The sequence below is a fragment of the Curcuma longa genome, chromosome 16, assembly GCF_044706935.1.
Source record: "Curcuma longa cultivar G26 ecotype Majalengka, Jawa Barat chromosome 16, ITB_CL_G26_1.1, whole genome shotgun sequence".
Classification (NCBI taxonomy): Eukaryota; Viridiplantae; Streptophyta; class Magnoliopsida; order Zingiberales; family Zingiberaceae; genus Curcuma; species Curcuma longa.
Genome location: NC_133876.1, coordinates 12,417,045 through 12,435,288, shown reverse-complemented (window position 1 = coordinate 12,435,288; position 18,244 = coordinate 12,417,045). Strand labels below are relative to the sequence as shown.

The 18,244-nt window shown below is 38.6% G+C and overlaps 5 protein-coding genes across 5 annotated transcripts; 3 read left to right on the top strand and 2 right to left on the bottom strand.

Moving 5' to 3' along the window:
- Positions 1-14: 14 nt before the first annotated feature.
- On the top strand, positions 15-1,260 carry LOC141847086 (cytochrome c1-1, heme protein, mitochondrial-like). The gene is given in 6 exon segments (XM_074735069.1): positions 15-119; positions 122-304; positions 388-459; positions 597-713; positions 796-861; positions 941-1,260. Coding segments are annotated over 6 exon segments (660 nt in total). The 3' UTR covers positions 1,058-1,260.
- A 110-nt stretch (positions 1,261-1,370) lies between these two features.
- On the bottom strand, positions 1,371-5,131 carry LOC141847481 (uncharacterized). The gene is made up of 8 exons (XM_074735535.1): positions 5,022-5,131; positions 4,794-4,932; positions 4,591-4,706; positions 4,430-4,506; positions 3,351-3,745; positions 2,165-2,733; positions 1,860-1,920; positions 1,371-1,437 (listed from the first exon to the last, which is right to left on the bottom strand). Exons 1-8 carry the CDS (start codon positions 5,126-5,128, stop codon positions 1,384-1,386), a joined length of 1,518 nt encoding a protein of 505 aa, XP_074591636.1. The 5' UTR covers positions 5,129-5,131; the 3' UTR covers positions 1,371-1,383.
- Positions 5,132-5,488: 357 nt separating this feature from the next.
- On the top strand, positions 5,489-8,410 carry LOC141846912 (RPM1-interacting protein 4-like). Its single transcript, XM_074734939.1, has 4 exons — positions 5,489-5,571; positions 6,751-7,185; positions 7,395-7,607; positions 8,251-8,410. Exons 1-4 carry the CDS (start codon positions 5,566-5,568, stop codon positions 8,284-8,286), a joined length of 690 nt encoding a protein of 229 aa, XP_074591040.1. The 5' UTR covers positions 5,489-5,565; the 3' UTR covers positions 8,287-8,410.
- A 2,450-nt stretch (positions 8,411-10,860) lies between these two features.
- Positions 10,861-13,640, top strand: LOC141847833 (short-chain dehydrogenase/reductase SDRA-like). The gene is made up of 6 exons (XM_074735921.1): positions 10,861-11,001; positions 11,071-11,187; positions 11,960-12,094; positions 12,173-12,298; positions 13,122-13,223; positions 13,395-13,640. The coding sequence occupies exons 1-6, from the start codon at positions 10,882-10,884 to the stop codon at positions 13,542-13,544; spliced, it is 750 nt and encodes a 249-aa protein (XP_074592022.1). The 5' UTR covers positions 10,861-10,881; the 3' UTR covers positions 13,545-13,640.
- Positions 13,641-15,071: 1,431 nt separating this feature from the next.
- Positions 15,072-16,403, bottom strand: LOC141847834 (ethylene-responsive transcription factor 3-like). Its single transcript, XM_074735922.1, has 2 exons — positions 16,385-16,403; positions 15,072-16,244 (listed from the first exon to the last, which is right to left on the bottom strand). The coding sequence occupies exon 2, from the start codon at positions 16,236-16,238 to the stop codon at positions 15,651-15,653; it is 588 nt and encodes a 195-aa protein (XP_074592023.1). The 5' UTR covers positions 16,239-16,244; positions 16,385-16,403; the 3' UTR covers positions 15,072-15,650.
- Positions 16,404-18,244: the final 1,841 nt, after the last annotated feature.

The window sequence follows — 18,244 nt, the reverse complement described above, 5'->3', positions numbered from 1 at the left end:
TGACACAACACGATATGCACAGAATTCGGCGGGGTCACCAAGTTTATCAACAAGTCTGTGCTTCTTGTCATTCTATGTCTCTGGTGTCATATCGAGATCTTGTTGGTGTGGCGTACACTCTGAAGAGGAGACCAAAGCAATGGCTGCCGAAATTCAGGTTGTTGATGGCCCCAATGATGAAGGGGAAATGTTCACTCGTCCTGGCAAATTAAGCGATCGGTTTCCTCAGCCATACTCAAATGAACAAGCGGCAAGGTTTGCAAATGGAGGCGCATATCCTCCAGATTTGAGTCTGATCACAAAGGTACTACTACCTCCCCTGACTATCTTGGTTACTCGTCCCTAATGTTTTCTTTGACAAACTTGATTTTCTGTCTTTTTTCCTAGGCACGACACAATGGACAGAACTATGTGTTTGCTCTTCTCACCGGAGACCGCGATCCTCCTGCTGGTGTTATGGTAATACACTGGTTTCAGTTTCATTTATTCCTTTTGCGTGAAGTCTCATTAGCCATCAAGTGTCACCATGAAATGATTATATGTGATCTTTATTTTTTATTGGTCGCGTAATGTTTGTTATCAATGTGATTACATAGATTCGCGAGGGGCTTCACTATAATCCTTATTTCCCTGGCGGTGCGATAGCCATGCCAAAAATGCTTATCGATGGTGCTGTCGAGAATGAGGATGGTACTCCAGCAACTGAATCTCAGGTAATTGAACACAAGTTGTGTCCATATTCATACACTGTTGGATTAGATACTAATTTCTCGAATGCCGCCGCTATCGCTCCAGATGGGTAAGGATGTCGTATCATTCTTATCTTGGGCGGCCGAACCTGAGATGGAGGAGAGGAAACTGGTAATCTCCAGCCCTTTGCATTTATATTTCTTCCTACACATTAGCTTTTGTCGCTAAACTTATCGTTGTGCTCTGGCAGATGGGATTCAAATGGATTTTTGTACTCTCACTTGCACTTCTCCAAGCTGCATACTACCGGCGGTTGAAGTGGTCTGTTATCAAGTCGCGGAAGTTGGTCGTAGATGCCGTCAACTGATCCTCAATTTCGAATTTCATTTCGCGGGAAAGTGGGAATAATGTCAATGGACAATGTACATTACCAAACAGAGCCTAAAGCATTTTTTCATTCCTTCTCCATGTGTGAGAAGTATGTTCTTCTCAACTTATTTTTTTTTCGATTTGTCAAGGCCTGCAATGGCTTTAAACAGATGGTATTGATACATTTTGTTGACATGTTAACCAAACACTATAAATTTAGTGATTGAATTGCTATTTTGTTTTGATACAAATAAATTTCTTCATAACTAAATCCTATAGATAATAAAGCAGTCTCAAATGGAAGAATAAACACTTAAGGCCTCATTATTCGCCTAAAGAAAGATTAAAATTTCCTCCGTAGTACTCGCTAATGGAAGCCTGTAGCAATATAAAACACCAAAAAAGGTAATATTAGTCCTCTGTTTGATTCAATTATGCTACTTAAGAATTGACGTCTAAAGAGCATAACTTGCATCAACATATTTTGAGTATGAGGAAAGAACATCGAAAGAAATAGAGCATAGAAATATGAGATAGGTTTACAAGTGTTATAGATTTGTAGTTTGTTTATAAGCTATTCACATTTTTGTTATGAACATTAACGAGTCTAGTGTTCAACTTGTATATTTTATATATTTTCTCTTTGAAACAAACACAAACAAGCTCTTACTGAGCTATTCATTGAGTTTGTTCTCCCTAAGAAAATATATTTGAGCAAAGAATAAAGATCGTATTATGTGAGGATTCTTCCATGTCAAGCCAATTCTGTAAATAAAGAAGATAGTTGTTGGAATTTTTACCTGAAGAAAAGGAAGAGTCAGGTCATACACTTGAAATAGGAACTTGAAATTTGTTGCAAACCTGCATGATCAAATTTGTTGTAATTAGTGAAGCAAGAAGTTGGTTGGCAAGCATGAGGATGATTCAAGTGAACATTAACAATTTCGATAAACACCGTAAACAACAAAAACATGATGGGGAAAACACAACATTGAGGATGAACAAAGCTTCCCCAGTTAAAAGGACAAAAGAAAAGAAAAACGCATCCTGATACAAAAAAGACTCGAGAAGTTCGGAACATATGCTATTAACTATAAAGATGCACCTTCGTAAAATCCGAAAGCAAATGTATAATTCTTCAATATCTGATTCGACCTTCAGCTTAATATATTGCTTGAAAAGCTCAACCAAGCTGCAAATCATTTCATCTGATTCCATTGAACTTAAGTCAGAAAATGAAGACAGAAAAGGACCTAGGGACTCAAGTGCCAAGGAAAGAAGACCATTTGTATCAGATCTGGTAAACCGTGTTGCAATAGTGTTCAAGACCAAACAATTACTACATTGAAACTTCTTAACCCAACCTGGAGGAGTTTCCATCCACATAGTCATATTAGGATCTCCAGGATTCTCATTTCTGTCAGAAAGAAAATCTTTCTGACTAGTGTTAGGGTCATTTCCAGGACAACTAGGGGCTCTGTGTGGAGGCAAGGATGCAACAATATCAGCCTTCAATTCTTTAGGTAGCTGATCGAGCACTGAGTAATCTAGCTGACTAAGAGACTGAGGTATCATATCTGACCAATTATCAGCATTAGTAGGGTGTAAATCATCTGGCCTTGAATACGATGTTGTGCCTGCCTGAATTTGTTGAAGTCCATTTTCATTAGCTCCCTAGAAATGGCCAGATAACCAAGATGAGCATAAATATAGCCAATATTAATAGAGGATTGACAAAAAGAAGACAAATAAAGACAAGTTTAAACATAAAAAATTGTACCAGTAGATGATACAAATCTACTCTCGACAATAGAAATTTCAAATCCATTGACTTCATGTCAAGCTAAACTCAATATGAGGAAGAAACATAAGACCAGGTTGCCAATGCCAAATACAGGAGTTCAGTAGTATAGTGTGTGAGCTGTTTCTACAAAAGTAGTTTGAATTACATTATTGATGCACCCGCCAAACTGATGTTGAATAATATTTGCAGGAAAAATTGCTCCCATGATGAACCTAATTTGTTTATTCATCATAAATTAGATAAGACTTAATAGCATTTCCTAGCAAGGAGAAACTCAGTAGAATCAGTAAGTCTCAGTTATCATAACCATATAGTATTAGATAGCTTGCTGAGTGGACAAACATGTACAAGACAAAAAATTATAAATTAAAATATATCTATAAATCTTGTTGTAAATTAAAACATCAAGGGATCATGAAAACCAATAGAAATAGAATAGAAAAATAGTTACAAGTACGTTGTATGTTAGTAGAAGAAAACATTTCACCTGGTGCTGCTGATTGCGAGGTCCATCATATGGGCAATCCAATCGTTCCTTTAACTTTACTTCATTCACACATGCAACAGTCTGTCCCATCTCTATTCCCTTGTGTTTTTCTTTCATATCATCAATTTTTGATGCTGCGTATTCCACCTCACAGAACTTTTCGGTTTCATTAAACATAACTTCTCTGTATGTTGAACATTCACCTTCCTCATCGACCATCAAGTGTTTCAATTTTTCATCCTTAAGTAACAACGGCCTACTGGTAGATAGTGGTCTAAGAGCCACAGGCTTTTTGTCATCCCTCCGGTTTGATATAGTCTTAGAAGTAAAGTAGGAAGACAACTTTTGTTGCTTATGAGTTCCATTCTCAAGCTCATTTAACTGGTAAGGAACCCCTAAATAAAAAGAAAAAAATTAAATAAATAAGAAATGCATTTCATTTAGCATCAAATAAAATCGACTATATTGGTGTTTGCAACACTTATGCTAAATCTATGAGGAACCTCACAAGGTCATGAAGTTAACTAATACTAATCAATGTGCGAAAGATGAAGTGGAAACAACAACGATTATCTTTATAATTGAGTACGATTTTCTTCAAGGATATGCACTATAGAAATCATGCCTACTTAACAACAGCAACTTACATTTTCGAATGTTGAATGATCCATTTTCGATATGGCATATATCTCACCATCAGTTATCCCATCTCCCATTTCTATTTCACCAGCCATCTATGTTTTTGCACCTATTTGTGTTGTCTCACTCTTTATTAGCAAGTAAGAATAGAGTGAAATAGAATTTTTTTGGTTGATTGGGAGAGGACTAGCATGTGATAACTAGAAAATGAGAAGAAAAGACAACTCTGAAATATCCTGAATCAACTTTCCATCCAACTCAATGGGCAACTAGACTTTGTATTTGACCTCATGAGTGATTAACTACCACATTCAAGAAATTTGTGTTGATTTGCTCAACTATCATTAAAGGAAGCAACTATTTAGCAAAAGGCAGTAGCCAAATATCATCTGAAAGATAAATCTTGAAGGAAGCAATAAAAAAGGAGTAAAGACATTTACAGCTCAAAAGCTTGTTGGCAGCCACGGATTCAACCACCCAAGCAGGTTTCACTACTGGAAGCCCTCGACTGAATGCCCTGAACCATAGAGAAAGATCACGATACACGATTAAATGAATGTTTTAAGAAACACAAAAAGCTATTGTGATGTTCTTAGATGACCTGAAATTTCTCATTTTGCTGTCGGGCAGATGGCTGCAAATGATATGTGTCACAGAGCGTCTCGAAAAATAATTCTCGTAGCGGCCTCCATGATTCAGCATACAAGCTCTGAGCTCCTACAGGCACCCATCCAAGAACAGAACACACTGTCACGGCCTATTCAACAGGTCTAATGATAAAATTGCGCCAAAGCATGGAGGCACCTGACTGGGAGGGATCGTGAATCCGTCAACGAAGATCGAGACACCAGAGAATATTCCCTTCCCGCTTCCGACTCGGCTAAGCGAAGCGGCGCTGGCGTCGAATTGCTCCCGAAGCTTTTGGTTCTTCACCGCCATGTAGCTGCAAGGGAATCAGAGCGGGGAGATATGAGATGGAGAGGCGAGCGATGAGAAATGATGGACGAGGAACCTGAAAGCAGAGCTGCGTGCCTTGCGGGGTCAACGAAAGGAGGTTTCTTGGTTTCTCTAGGGTTCCTGGTCCGTCTGGAATCGGATCCGGTCGCCGTCCGAGGGGCCAGCGAAGATCTACGGGCCATCGTTGCGAGAGGAGACGGGAAGGTAACCGGCGAAGGTCTGAGAAGGAGGAGGACCGGCGGTGGCTGGCCGCCGTGTTTCCGGAGTGGAGATGGGCGCGCCGCCGGATTTGAAAACGACGGAAGCGCACGTGCGAGGCAACGCGTCGTGGGCCTTTTTAGAAATAATAAAACTTTATGGATGTGAATGAATTAAAAAAGCGATATGGAAAATTAAAGGGGCGAAATGTAAATCCCCGGAAATCGCGTTGCTTTCCTTGTCCATGGCTTCTCCTCCCTCTCTCTTTCTCTCCAAGTTTAGCATTCTCCCAGCGAGGCGTGGCCACTCCCTCTTTGGATATCTACCTCCTCCTCCTTTCGCTTCTCTCTTCGAGCCCTAGGGAGTTCCTTCTCCTGTTGGTTCTGCACCAAACGCGACGCATCTCCCCGCCTGCCTCGTCATGGCAGTGAGTGCATTGCTTCCCCTAGTTTTCCTCTTCAGTTCCCTTTTTTTGGGTCAAAAATCGTTTCTTTTTGTTCCTTTTGCTGTATGATTTCCTCATCTGGTGTTTCCTGGGAAATGGCTTGGTTTTAATTGCTGCTCCTTTTGCCGTTTTGATTCCATCGCTTGTCTGATCCGTGATTTCGCCATTTGGCATATCGATCGGATTGCTTTTGAATAAAAATTTCCTCTTTCCTTTTTAGGGTTTGGTTTGCTTAATGTCATCTGTTTTCCCCCGCTTGTGGTTTCTTACTGTTCTAGTTTCCCCCTTTTTCTATAAACGATTTAGGAAATGTGGATTGAATTCCTGTTGTTTGGATGGAATGTTGTTGTGTGGTAAATTTATTCTGAATGCTTTTGCCATCATTACTATTTCAAACTGAAATTTCTCAACTAAGCTACAAGGTTCCATTAGATTGCTTCAATTCCTGAATGAAAGGAAAGTGAATTTTCAAGAACTAAGGTTTCACATATTTGTTTGGACAGATTGAAAAGGATTTCGATTGCATTTGAGTGAGTTGCCTCTGCATGCCTACCATAATAAATGTGTTAAATAAATATGTTATCTAGCATGGCACAAGAAGGATTGGCACAGAAATGCTGTAACTTTTTGTGAGATCTCTAGATAAAATTTTCGACAAACAATATTAGTAATCCAAAGTGTGTATGTTTCCTCACAAATGAGTTCATTGTTATCATGGAATGGGAATTCCAATTTCTTTTGTTATAAAACCATTCTTTTGTTGAAAAGATCTGTCTGCTGTTTGATTTGTTGTTTAGTTTGCAACATAGCGACCTGCGCATTCCTTGAGTAGCATTTTCTATATCTATGATAATTGTTATACCTCACCTTACTTTAGCTTCTAAAATTGGTCTCGGTGTTCTTTTTCTCTCTTTTATCACTTAAGATTCCTTGTATGTTTCATACACTTGTGATCAACTTGCATTATTACGACATTAGCATTGGAAAAGATAAGAGAATTTGCATTTAACTAGTGAGGTTGTCTCCGAAGAAACTAAACTATCTGATTTGGTTTTTCGGTTGAAATTAATCTAATAGTTAAAATAGGTTTCACCAATGCTTAATCATGTTCTTTATTTATCAAACTCTATTCAATTGCTATTGTTCTTTGTTTCACAACAGCGGGGGCATGTGCCGCGCTTTGGTGATTGGAATGAAAATGCTGCCTACACGACATGTTTTGATACGGCACGCAAGGAAAAAGCTTCTGGCATAAGCATTTTCAATCCATATGATCCAGAGCAGGCTGAAGAGTTATGCAAACCAGGAGGAGAGCTCCACAAATCCAGAGGAGAGATTCGTAAACCCAGAGGAGAGCCCCACAAACCTGGAGGCCTAGCTGCAGAACCTCAATATCCAAAGGAAGGCCGGCACAGGGACAAGCATCGGGAGTACGATGGGTGGAAGCATGAACCAAGAGCAACTGATGGCAGGGAAGAAAGGAAACACAAAGGTAGATACCATGGAAACCATAGGAGCTTAGGCGAAGCTAGCTTCTTTGCTTCTCAGTCACCAGTCAAGCAGGGAAGAACTTCAAATGCTCTACATGCAACACCGGTAAGAACAATTTTCTTTCTCAAGCATCACAAAGTAGAGAACAACTAAGACAAAGTACTTCAGTTTCATTTAAAATTTGATTGAGTAACACTAATCCTAAGCAAGGATCTTTTCCTATTAGTAGGGAATTATGTCAATGCAGTTTGTATTCCATCAGACAAGTTGGTTGTCTAGGAAGTCTATAATTTGTTTCATTCTTATTTTGGCAGAGTCGCCAAAGAACCACTGCAGTGCCTAAATTCGGAGAATGGGATGCAGCCGATCCTAAATCAGCTGCTGGATACACTGTCATCTTCAACCAAGTTAAAGAAGACAAGAAGGCAGCAGCTGCAAGTCCCATTGCAGCATTTACTCCTCAACCTGCATTTCCTCCACCCAGCCACAGGTCCTACTCCCAGAAAGAGCATTCCTTTTTTAGTAGGGTAAGTTATAAACTGTACTTTACTTTGTTTCTCGTCTCATTTAGTCAATTTTTTTGCGGTTTACCAAAATGCACTGCTATAATTTTTTCAACCAAATGATGGTTTAGGTCCATCTCCGATACTTGTAGGTCTTTCCAAATCAATTTAGCTGTGAAAATCACAAATTTATCCATTGTTTAGCTTTGAGACACACCTACTTGAATATTTTAGTCTTCTTGGTGTCCACAAATGTGTTTTTTCTACCTCGAATCTTTTTGCAGCACAATTTGAGACTTTCGAAGATCACTAGCTGATTAAATCATCTTGCGTTTTGAAAAACACAATCTTGGTTTGCTTTGACACATCTTGAGCTGCACATTATGTGTTTTTGTGGCCTTGAATATTCCTTGAGCTGTTTTGTGGATGGCTTGTAGCACATTATGTGTTGTCGAGCTGATTCTCAAACTTTAATGCTGTGTAAATCATACATTCCATGTTTAGTCTTGAGACATCCTAAATTGAACATTTCTACTTCCAATTGTTCGAAAATGTAGTTTTTTTCCCTAAATCTTGCCAGTAGGAGAAACTTTTTATAGAAAGACATGTTGATGAATATTTTGTTTTTCATCTCATCTGATTCTGAAACAATCGATTGATTCCGCAGATGATTTCATGCCTACGTCCGAGCGTCAGGAACTGATCGAACGAACTCTCAGAAGGATGGAACCAGAAACCATGTTGATGCATTTGCTCGATATGTTGGATATGTTGTTCTTATTTTTGGTGGGTCAAATGCTTTGAGAGGCTCAGTTAAAACAGATGAAAGATCGTAATGAAAAAAAATTCAATGTAATCTCGTGTTCGATATGTTGTTCAAATTGCAGTAAAAGTTCTTGGTGGTGTCTTGAGGATGTGTCCATGTTAGAACGTAGCTCCACAAACAAAGACGAAAAGGAGGAGGGAGGATCTCCTTGGGCTTTGCTAGTCGTTTCAGAATGAAATTATTGTAATCGTGTTGCAACATTTAGTACAGAGATGAAGGCGTTCTGCTTTGACAGTCGTTGTAAGATTATTCCAAGCAAGCATTGTTACAAGAACATTTAGAACAACAAAACAAATTAAAGACGAGAAGGGGGAAGAATGCCTTGGCCCTCGCAGTCATCGTAAAATTATTCCAATTGTGTTACAACATTTAGTGCAAGAAAGAAAGCAGACTCGATCATGGTTCGAAATCGACAGTTTAGAATTATTGATTTGATTGTTTTTAGCAAATCGATTGTTAACTTTAATCATTCAAGACAATTACGATTTATGATTCGTTACGATTTAATATTTATTATTATTTTAAATTTATAAAAAAAATAAAAAAAGATTTTTAATTAGAAGTTAAGTTGTCTATGTATTTTTTATGATTTTAAAAGAGTTTTTTGATTTTAGAAGTATTGTTATCAATACTTTTTTATATTTTGGTGTTCGAACTTACTTGAATTTATTATTGAGATAAATTTCTAATTCGGATTGATTATTTCTTTGCCACTCGAATCTTTTTTTTTCTATTATAATTGAAAAATTAAAGTAAAAAAAAATTGAGATTTGAGAATTAAAGATGAAAATAGAAAAGTTGGTATGAAAATGATAAATAATAATTATTGATAAAAATTGAAACTTTTTATGTATAGAATTTAAAGAGTAATGAATATTAAATAATAATAATTGATAAAAATAATAAAAAAATAATCTCAATAGTTAAAAAAAATAAAAAACTTACACTTTCAACTTATCAAAATTATTTTACTCTTTGAAATTGCTTTTACTCCTTTCGTCTAGCAAAATTTTTTATTTAATCTTTTATTTTTTTTCCAATTATCAAGATTAGTAATATAATAAAATAAAATTATTAATTATTTATTAAATAATTAATTAACGCATAAGAATGTCAATAGTTGTAGTATAGTTGGTTAAGATATTATGATCCAAATTTAAGTCTTGGCAATAAAAATTTTTTAAATAAATATTCATCTATAACAACAACCATAAAAAAAACCCTATTAGTTTAGCTTCATCTCAGGAATAAAGTCATCGGCAGCTTGGATGCTATCGTGCCTTGAGATTTACAAATCGATACACATGGATCTGCACCTTGCGAAAAATTCAATCAAAATTTAAGATAATGTTTTAATAACGCCTTCTATTTCGTGCCTCCCATATATAGTATATCAAACTAGAGATGTTGAAGTAGCACGTCTTGATTTACCGTCGCCCATTCTTATATTACTGCCTAAGAATCTGCTACATCTCCTAAAAATCTACAATAAAGGCGAGGATTGTGTTCTCTTCAACGGTGGAAAGTCAAGTAAGTCGTTTTAATTAAGAAACATAAGAGATATAGAATGAAAAATAAATTAAAAGGAAAACAAATTAATGTTTCCAATTTAAGTCAATTATTCCTAATTTAATCTCTAAATTTACCCCCAATTTTACCCACCCATGGCAATGTATAGCATGACGAGCTCCCTCTGGGACCCATATCCGTTGACCATCATTGTTTAGGTAGCAACAAGAGCGGTATGACGTGTTTTGCATGAGAATTTTTTTTTTCAATTTGTTTCCTAATTTAACTTTTGCATTTTACACCTCATCTCTTTATAAACTACATTTTGTATCTCTTGTGCTTGTATTATTAGTTTGTTGGAAAAAATACATTTTTTTAATTAAAAAGATGTTTTTTTATTGTTCAATCGTATATAATTTTCTAAATATTCTTTAATATTATTATCACTTGCTTAAATTTTAAATCTTAATTTCTAAATCGATTTGAATTCATTGTAACAACTATGAAACTATAACTGTTATAATGTGAATTCAATCTTAAATTCACGTTGTAATAACTATAAAATTATAGTTGTTATAATATGAATTTTTATTCACATTATAACAGTTATGAAATCGTAACTATTACAATGTGTCAGATCGATTCAAGATTTAGACGGAAGATAATAATATTGAATAATATAAAATAAAAGATATTTAGGTAAATATATAGGCAAAATATGAGATGAGATATCTTTTGATTAAAAATAAATTTGGGATGCTCCTTTTGACTATTTTTTTAAAAAAAGTCATCTTGATTTTTATCCAAATTTAAAATGGTATGACATTTAGGCCCCCAAAAGAATGATTTTATAAATGTTAGAGACTAAGCTGTAAATTACTAACTTCTTGGTGAAAATAGAAAAAATGCTTCTCCCTTAAATAAATCGCCGCTTTGGTTTTCTCGAAACGACGACGAGACGAGATGAGGAGATTGGAGGGCAAGGTCGCGATCGTCACGGCCTCCACCCAAGGGATCGGCTTCGCCATCGCCGAGCGGCTGGGTCTCGAGGGCGCTTCCGTCGTCATCTCCTCCCGGAAGAAGGTTCGCTTCGCACCTTCTCTCTGTTTTTTTCTATAATCGATTGATTGGTGCTTTCTCGTGGGAGAACAGAATAATGTCGATGAGGCGGTGGAGAAGCTACGGTCGAAGGGAGTTGAGGTGTTAGGGGCGGTTTGTCATGTGTCGAATCCTCAGCACCGGAAGGATCTCGTGGAGAAGACCGTCCAGGTGAGCGCTCCTTTACTTGATTAAAGAATGATGTTCCTGTTAAAATGTGATTTTGGAGTGGATGTGCTGCGAAAGGAAGTACCTTTCTTTCGATCTATGAGGATTTGGGTTGGTGAATTAGCAAGTGAGCTGGATTTTTGGATAGACGAAATCAACTTCCAGTTTTTGTTTTGTAACGCTTGATGAGTGTTCTTCCATCACTTTGCTGGTGAATTCCGCTTGAAGGATCTCAAACAAATATATGTTCAAGTAACAAAGTATTTAAGAAATATTAACTCAGACTGAATTTTTTTGCTTTGTTTGTCTGGTGCATGTTAAATTTAGTACCTGTTTTTCTTGGCAAGTTAGATTTGTTTCTGTATGCCGATTTGATGGTTTAGGTGTCCTTATAGATGTAGTTTGAAAGAGAAGTATTTCTGAGATTCAGATGCTGGTTCAGTTGTTACTTTTTGACACGAAGAAAAAAAGAACATATCTTTCATTCATTTTTTTGTCTATCTTGTTATGAGTTGATGGGAACGAAGGCATTCATTAAATTGCATACTTGAATGGATCACTTGGATTTGAGAGACCCAATGAGTACAATACCAAATTTACACATTCTGCTAATAATATTCCTTGCCTTGTATTAATATACCAGTTTGGTGGTTGTTGAGGTTTTGTTTATTTTCTCTTTATTCATTAAGTCTTCTGCTCAGGGACATACTTTCCTCTTGTTTAGCATTAGTTTTTGATACACATCTGACAGATGTTATATCTGACTTTCTTGTAGAAATATGGCCGCATAGATATAGTTGTGTCAAATGCTGCTGTTAATCCATCAGTTGATGGTATATTGGATACCAAAGAATCAGTTCTAGATAAACTTTGGGAGATCAATGTGAAGTCTTCAATCCTTATCCTCCAGGTAGTTTGCATCTTGTTCTGGTTTCACTTCGTTAGTTCCTTAGTCTTGTTGCGTATATTAACTTTGTTCCTCTTTCAGGCTGCTGCATCTTACTTGCAGAAGGGATCTTCTGTTATCCTTATATCTTCAATTGCAGGTTACCACCCAACGGCTTCCATGGCCATGTATGGTGTTACGAAGACTGCCCTTCTTGGACTCACTAAAGTACTTCTCTTTCTTAGTGTTATCTCATATGGACTATATATTCTCTAAATGCCATGGTACATTGATAGGACATTTCATAGATTATGCAATTTCACATTATTGATGAATTTTCTCTATTCCTGTTATGGAGCTTCTCCGGAACTTATTGATATCCTCGCACAGTTAGTATCAAATCCTGTATCTTCATTTGCTCAAACATCAACACCAAAAATATTACACGCTGAATGTTCCATGACACTTGGACTTGAGTCAATGTGGCCTTATGTTCTTTTGTTGTCCATATCGCAGTGCAAGACACTGATTATTTCATGTATCTAATACATATGCTTCAAGAGCTTGCATGAGCAGACCTCATGCACGGTGGCCCAAATGGCGACCAAGTTTCCATGAGGTAGAGCTCATATGCGGTAACATGTGTCCGCGAAGTTCACATACAATGAAACTCTCATAGCATTCGCAGTGGTGAAGTTCACATGGTAGTGTTTCACCAAGGAGAGTAGCAGAGCTGGAGTTTGTGGAGATTGGTGGTTGGTTTTACTACTTGTTCATGTTTAGTGATTTAGAATCCTTGTAGATGAATAATTTACTGGTCTGGAAGTTGGCTAAATAAGTTATTCACAAACTTAACAATTCAGGTATTTTAGTGCACATTTATATTCTTCATGTATCTGAACGATATCGATACTTCCGGCTATATTTTTCATGAGCCTATAACTCCGACTATCATTTTCGTATGTTGGTTCGTAGTGATAGTAGTTTGTGATCTCTTCTGGGTTGCCTGTGCTCTGATAAATCATATGACAGTTATCTAAATTTCTTGTAGGCCCTTGCTTCCGAGATGAGCCCGGATACCCGCGTCAACTGTATAGCTCCTGGATTCGTCCCTACACATTTTGCTGCAGCCATCACGACCAATGATGCTCTTGTACTTGTTCTCTTCTTTTGTTTAAGAGCTCTTGCGATTATCATGCATCTCTAACTCTGAAGTTCTTTTGTTGTATTGTGCTTTGGATCTAACTAAGCCATTACCGCGGTTTCGATCAGTTCATCTCTCATTTTCCGTAGATGATAAGCAGCTACCTTTGCTTAAATGCAGAGAAAACCTATCGAGGATCAAACACTGCTGAAGAGGCTTGGAACTACAGAAGACATGGCATCCGCTGCTGCCTTTCTTGCATCAGATGACTCGGCCTACATCACCGGAGAAACACTCGTCGTCGCCGGAGGTATGCCTTCTCGGCTATGAACCTTGTTATGGTTCCTAGTAAACAACTTGGTATGTACTGAATCCTCCATACTCTAGTCCTTATTTGGGCAATGTGTTTCATGGTTATTTATATAGGTCAATAAAGGGGGGGAAATGAAATAGATGATTGTGCAAGCCTTTTTTTGCATTACTAGACATGTTTTACTTTTCTATAATACATAATTAGAATTCATTAGGGCAAAAAATATCCAAATAAAAAAAAACTCACAAATGATGGTGCTAATGAAACTTCCCCTTCAACTACAATCCAATTTTCCATCTATTTCTTGAACTCAAACACAATCCAACACAACTCTTAACTTTCTTCGAGTATGAACACAAGAAAGAAAAAACCTACAGCCACATTCTTAATTGCAAGTCAAACATTCCATAAGCAAGTTGAGGATCAAGAACATGGAATTAATGCCATCTAAATCACAATCTCAAATATTCTAAATCACACAACATCAGATGCCTAAAAGCCAAAGTAAAAGTTAAACAACACAACAAAAAGAGGGGGAAATGCCTTCACTTGCATGCTTGAGGACTTGCCTCTCAATGTTGCCCCACCAAACCGAATCAGATGGATCACAAATGTCAACTATATGCTTCAAATGCAATCCCAGAATCGGTGCTTTTCGACCCACCATATCACTAAACAATAGTTTGGTCTAACCACTGCATTAACTTTGCTTCACAAATTGCTAAAGTTGAGGGTTGCTTTCTCTTGTTGGTAAGAAAAAAGAACTTGTAATACAAAGTCTTCACATGCCTGCAATTTAAGAGCCATTGTAGGAGTGCTTCCTTTGCTACTGTCTTCAGAAAATACAAAGGTTAGGAAATAACTGAGATGGAAATACAATAAATAAACATTTGATACAGATCGAAAATGAAATCCAGATATGATTTTGGTACAAAAATCAACTGTGCTTAATTTCCAAGCTTGAGTTAAATCTTCAGTTTTGCACAAAGCAAAGGACTTCTATTTAAAAGGGAGAAAGAGCAAGGTTAAGTTATAGAACAGTGGCATCAGAGGTACATTAAATATTTACTGTGTGGAGTTAAGCATATTGTGATGCAAACATTAAAAATAAAATGAATTGTTAATCAATATCAGAGATGTATCAAACAAGTTATCTATAGGATTTGAATTCCCCTACTTAGTTGAAAGAAAGGTAATGAAATTAAAAAAGTTAAAGCATTACATACAGAATATTTCTAGTGAACCATAGAGTTGAAAATACACTGAGTATTACATACACTGTCAAGATCAATGTAAATTCACACTAAGAATATTAGGAAGACAAGCTGTAGAAGATACTGTATAAAAGCTTAAATGTGGCCTACCATAATGTTAAAAACAGTCATTTCACACAAATTTCAAAATTGGTAAAGGAAAAAGAGAGCAACAAGTAGAGATTAGAGAAGAAAAACCTGCAGGTAACTGACTTTCAAAAACTTAAATAGCTGAAAGATTAGCTAAATAATGCAAACATTAGCTTTAGCACAGTCCAAGAGATCACTACCTTGAATATGTAAACACTATACTAAGAAACAGTAATTGAATTGCAATTATTTACTATTACATTAAAGCATTGAAGAATCTTCTGCCGAAATTGTAACAAAAGAAGAAGAAAAGATACACCCATAGACCACAAAATAGAAGCAGATCCAAGTCCATGTATTGAAAAGGACTGTTATCAAATAACTATTTATCATGGTAAGTTCTTATGGCTTGACATGAAATGTTCATCAACAGGTCCTGCTATACTGCAGGGAACAAACAAGAAAAAGGTAGAACTTTGAGCATTCCAAGCTTGATACTTCTTGAATTTCTTTCCTTTTCCATTTTGACAAAGTGAGTAGAGATTTGTTCGCACAGTGAACAAAAGGAAAATGGCAACAGAACCAAGAGAAACCTCAGTTTTGTTCTTAACAATCCAATCCAATCCAGAAATTTTACCTATAGTTACCTTTCAAAGCTCCAATTCAACCCTGTACATACAGATCGTAGTATTCATTGGAGAAGTCAGAAGAACTCAGGAGACAAGGAGGAAACCACTTTTTTTCCGATTTTGTTCTCTTCTCTAGGTCTACAGACGTCCATTAGAGGCGGAGAACCGTGTCCTGGAGATCATCATCTGGATACGGAAGGTTAAGATCAAACGGCAATGGCTTCCGCCAGGAAGGAATGATGATGTCGTCGTCATCGACGACGGAGGAAGAGGATCCGCAGTCGCTGTGGCAGTCATCGTCGCCATATAGCGGACGCGGGGGCGCCGGAGGATTGACCTTCCGCTTCTGCACTGGCTGCCGCAGACGGATCGGCACCGAAGAACAAGGCAGCCTTGGACCGCTGGCGGACTCCACGGTGCTGCTTTGGCTCCTAGATGTCAGCTTCTGAGCGGTCTGTGAAGGGTTCTGAGTTGGGAAAGACGAGGGCTGTAAGGGGAAATTAGTTCTGGCCTTGGGCCCTCGGAGGGCGACAGCGGCAGCGTCGTAGGCGCGAGCGGCGTCCTCGGCGGAGTCGAAGGTGCCGAGCCAGATCCGCGTCTTCTTCAAGGGGTCACGAATCTCCGCCGCGAAACGGCCCCAGAGCCGCTTCCGAACGCCGCGGAACCTCATCTCCACCGCTTCCCAAGCTCTCTCCGCCGTCTTTGTCCGATTCTCCACCTGCGCGCGGCCCTTCCTCATCGCCACCTACCCAATCGCAGAAAACACAATCGACACAAAAGAAAAAGAAAAAGAAAACTCTTTCCCCCTCCGATTTTAGAAGCTTAGGACCGGATAAGCCCCGCCGGAAGTTCGATGAAGACAACGAACACGCTTAGAAGACGAACCTAAAAGGATCCATCGCCATCATCGCCGGCGAGAACCGTCTCGAGTTCCTTGTTTTATAAACTCCGGTGGCCGTGCATATGCGGATCTTGAAAAGACGAAAGTACCCCCGCAAATTATCAGTATTTTCTAAAAAGTAAACTCCATCGGCGTGTCGGTGGCCTGATACCCACGGAGCACACCCTAACGCGTACCTTTCTTCTGACTTGTCCGTAACGCAGGGCCCTCCTCTTGTGGGCCCGTTGATTCGGATCTAAACACGTAGCTCCGAATCCGATTTGTGATCCACGTGTTGCCCACATGAAACCATGTGCAATCGGATCCGGCCGAACCAGTCAGTGACTTGTAAAAGCATCGTGCCGGTAGCGAAACTTCGGTACAGTGAATAGTGATCGAGCACGAGGGAGTTGGAATGCAAAAAAAAAAAAAAAAATTATTTTATTAAAATTATTTATTTTTAAGAGAAAGGCTACGTTGTGCGACGAGGAATTCGCGATCCGTATGCGATACTCGTGACCCACCACCGCTGTCGCCGCCTCGGGCGCAATCGACGCGCCACTCGCTTGCGCTCCGTCCGACATCGGATTGCGATCGGATAGTAGCGGGAATCCGATGGAATTCAACCGGAAATAGGGTCGGCAATGGCAGCGCCATTTCTGTCCTTCCTCGGCCAGAGACGGATTTAAGTAGGGGCTATCCTAGGCTGTAGCCCAGCCCTGTTAATCTTATAATAATTTTTCATTATTAAATTTTTCAAAAGGAGTTGGTTGCCCTGTTGGCTAGAGCATGGCTGCAGTAAACATGAGGTCGAGTGTTCGATCCTCTCTCATGGCATAGATGAATCTGGATTTTTTTTGGGTTATAATCTAATTTTAAAAAAATTAAATAAGGTTGAGCTATTTTGGACTTTAATTTAATTTTTTAAAAAAAGATACATATTTGTAGTTTATAATTTGGTATCAAAGAAAAATTAATGGGTTCTTTCTTTGGTCATTTTATTTGGATGTTTAACTCATCTTTTTCATACCTAAAGTCAGCACAGTCCACCTCTAATTTCTACTCATCTTTTTCATACCTAAAGTCAGCACAGTCCACCTCTAATTTCTGGATCCGTCCCTGTCCTCGGCCAGTCTCCGATCGCAATTTGGCAGAAATCCGACTGTAATTTGGCCGGAAATGACGCAGCCACTGTCGACGACGATCAGGCTGGATTCCGACCGAATCGCTGCCGGAAACCAGCCGAGGAAGGATCTCCTCGGTCGATCTCCGATTGCGATTCAACCAAAATCTGGCTCGATCGCTGTCGACAATGGTCGTGCAGTGGGGGACGACCGACCGAATCGCTGCCGGAAACCAGCCGAGGAAGGATCTCCTCGATCGGTCTCCGATTGCGATTCAACCAAAATCTGGCTCGATCGCCGTCGACAATGGCCACGCAGTGGGGGACGACTGTTTCCGACCAAATTCGTTAGATTCTAGCCACTATCCGACCAGAATCAGGCGCCGACCGAAGCACCGGTAAGTGGCGTGTCGATCGCGGCCGAGGCGGCGGTCAGATAGCGCGGCGAGGGCGGCGACAACAGCATTGAGTCAAGGAGTCGCGCACGGATTTGTCGCGCATTATAGCAATCTCACAAACTTATAATACAAGTTTATAGAAACTTCTCTCGTTTAGGTAGGGCTTAAAATTTAAGATTAATAAAAAGGATTATTTCCATTTTTAATTATAAAACAATATATACCAAAAAAGAAGGTTCTAGAAGTTTCCTACTATGGTCTTTCAGATCCACCCAATTGATAGAGACTAACGTCCACGTGTCGACACGGCACTGGCTGGTTGGATTGCTCAGAGTAGTATAAAT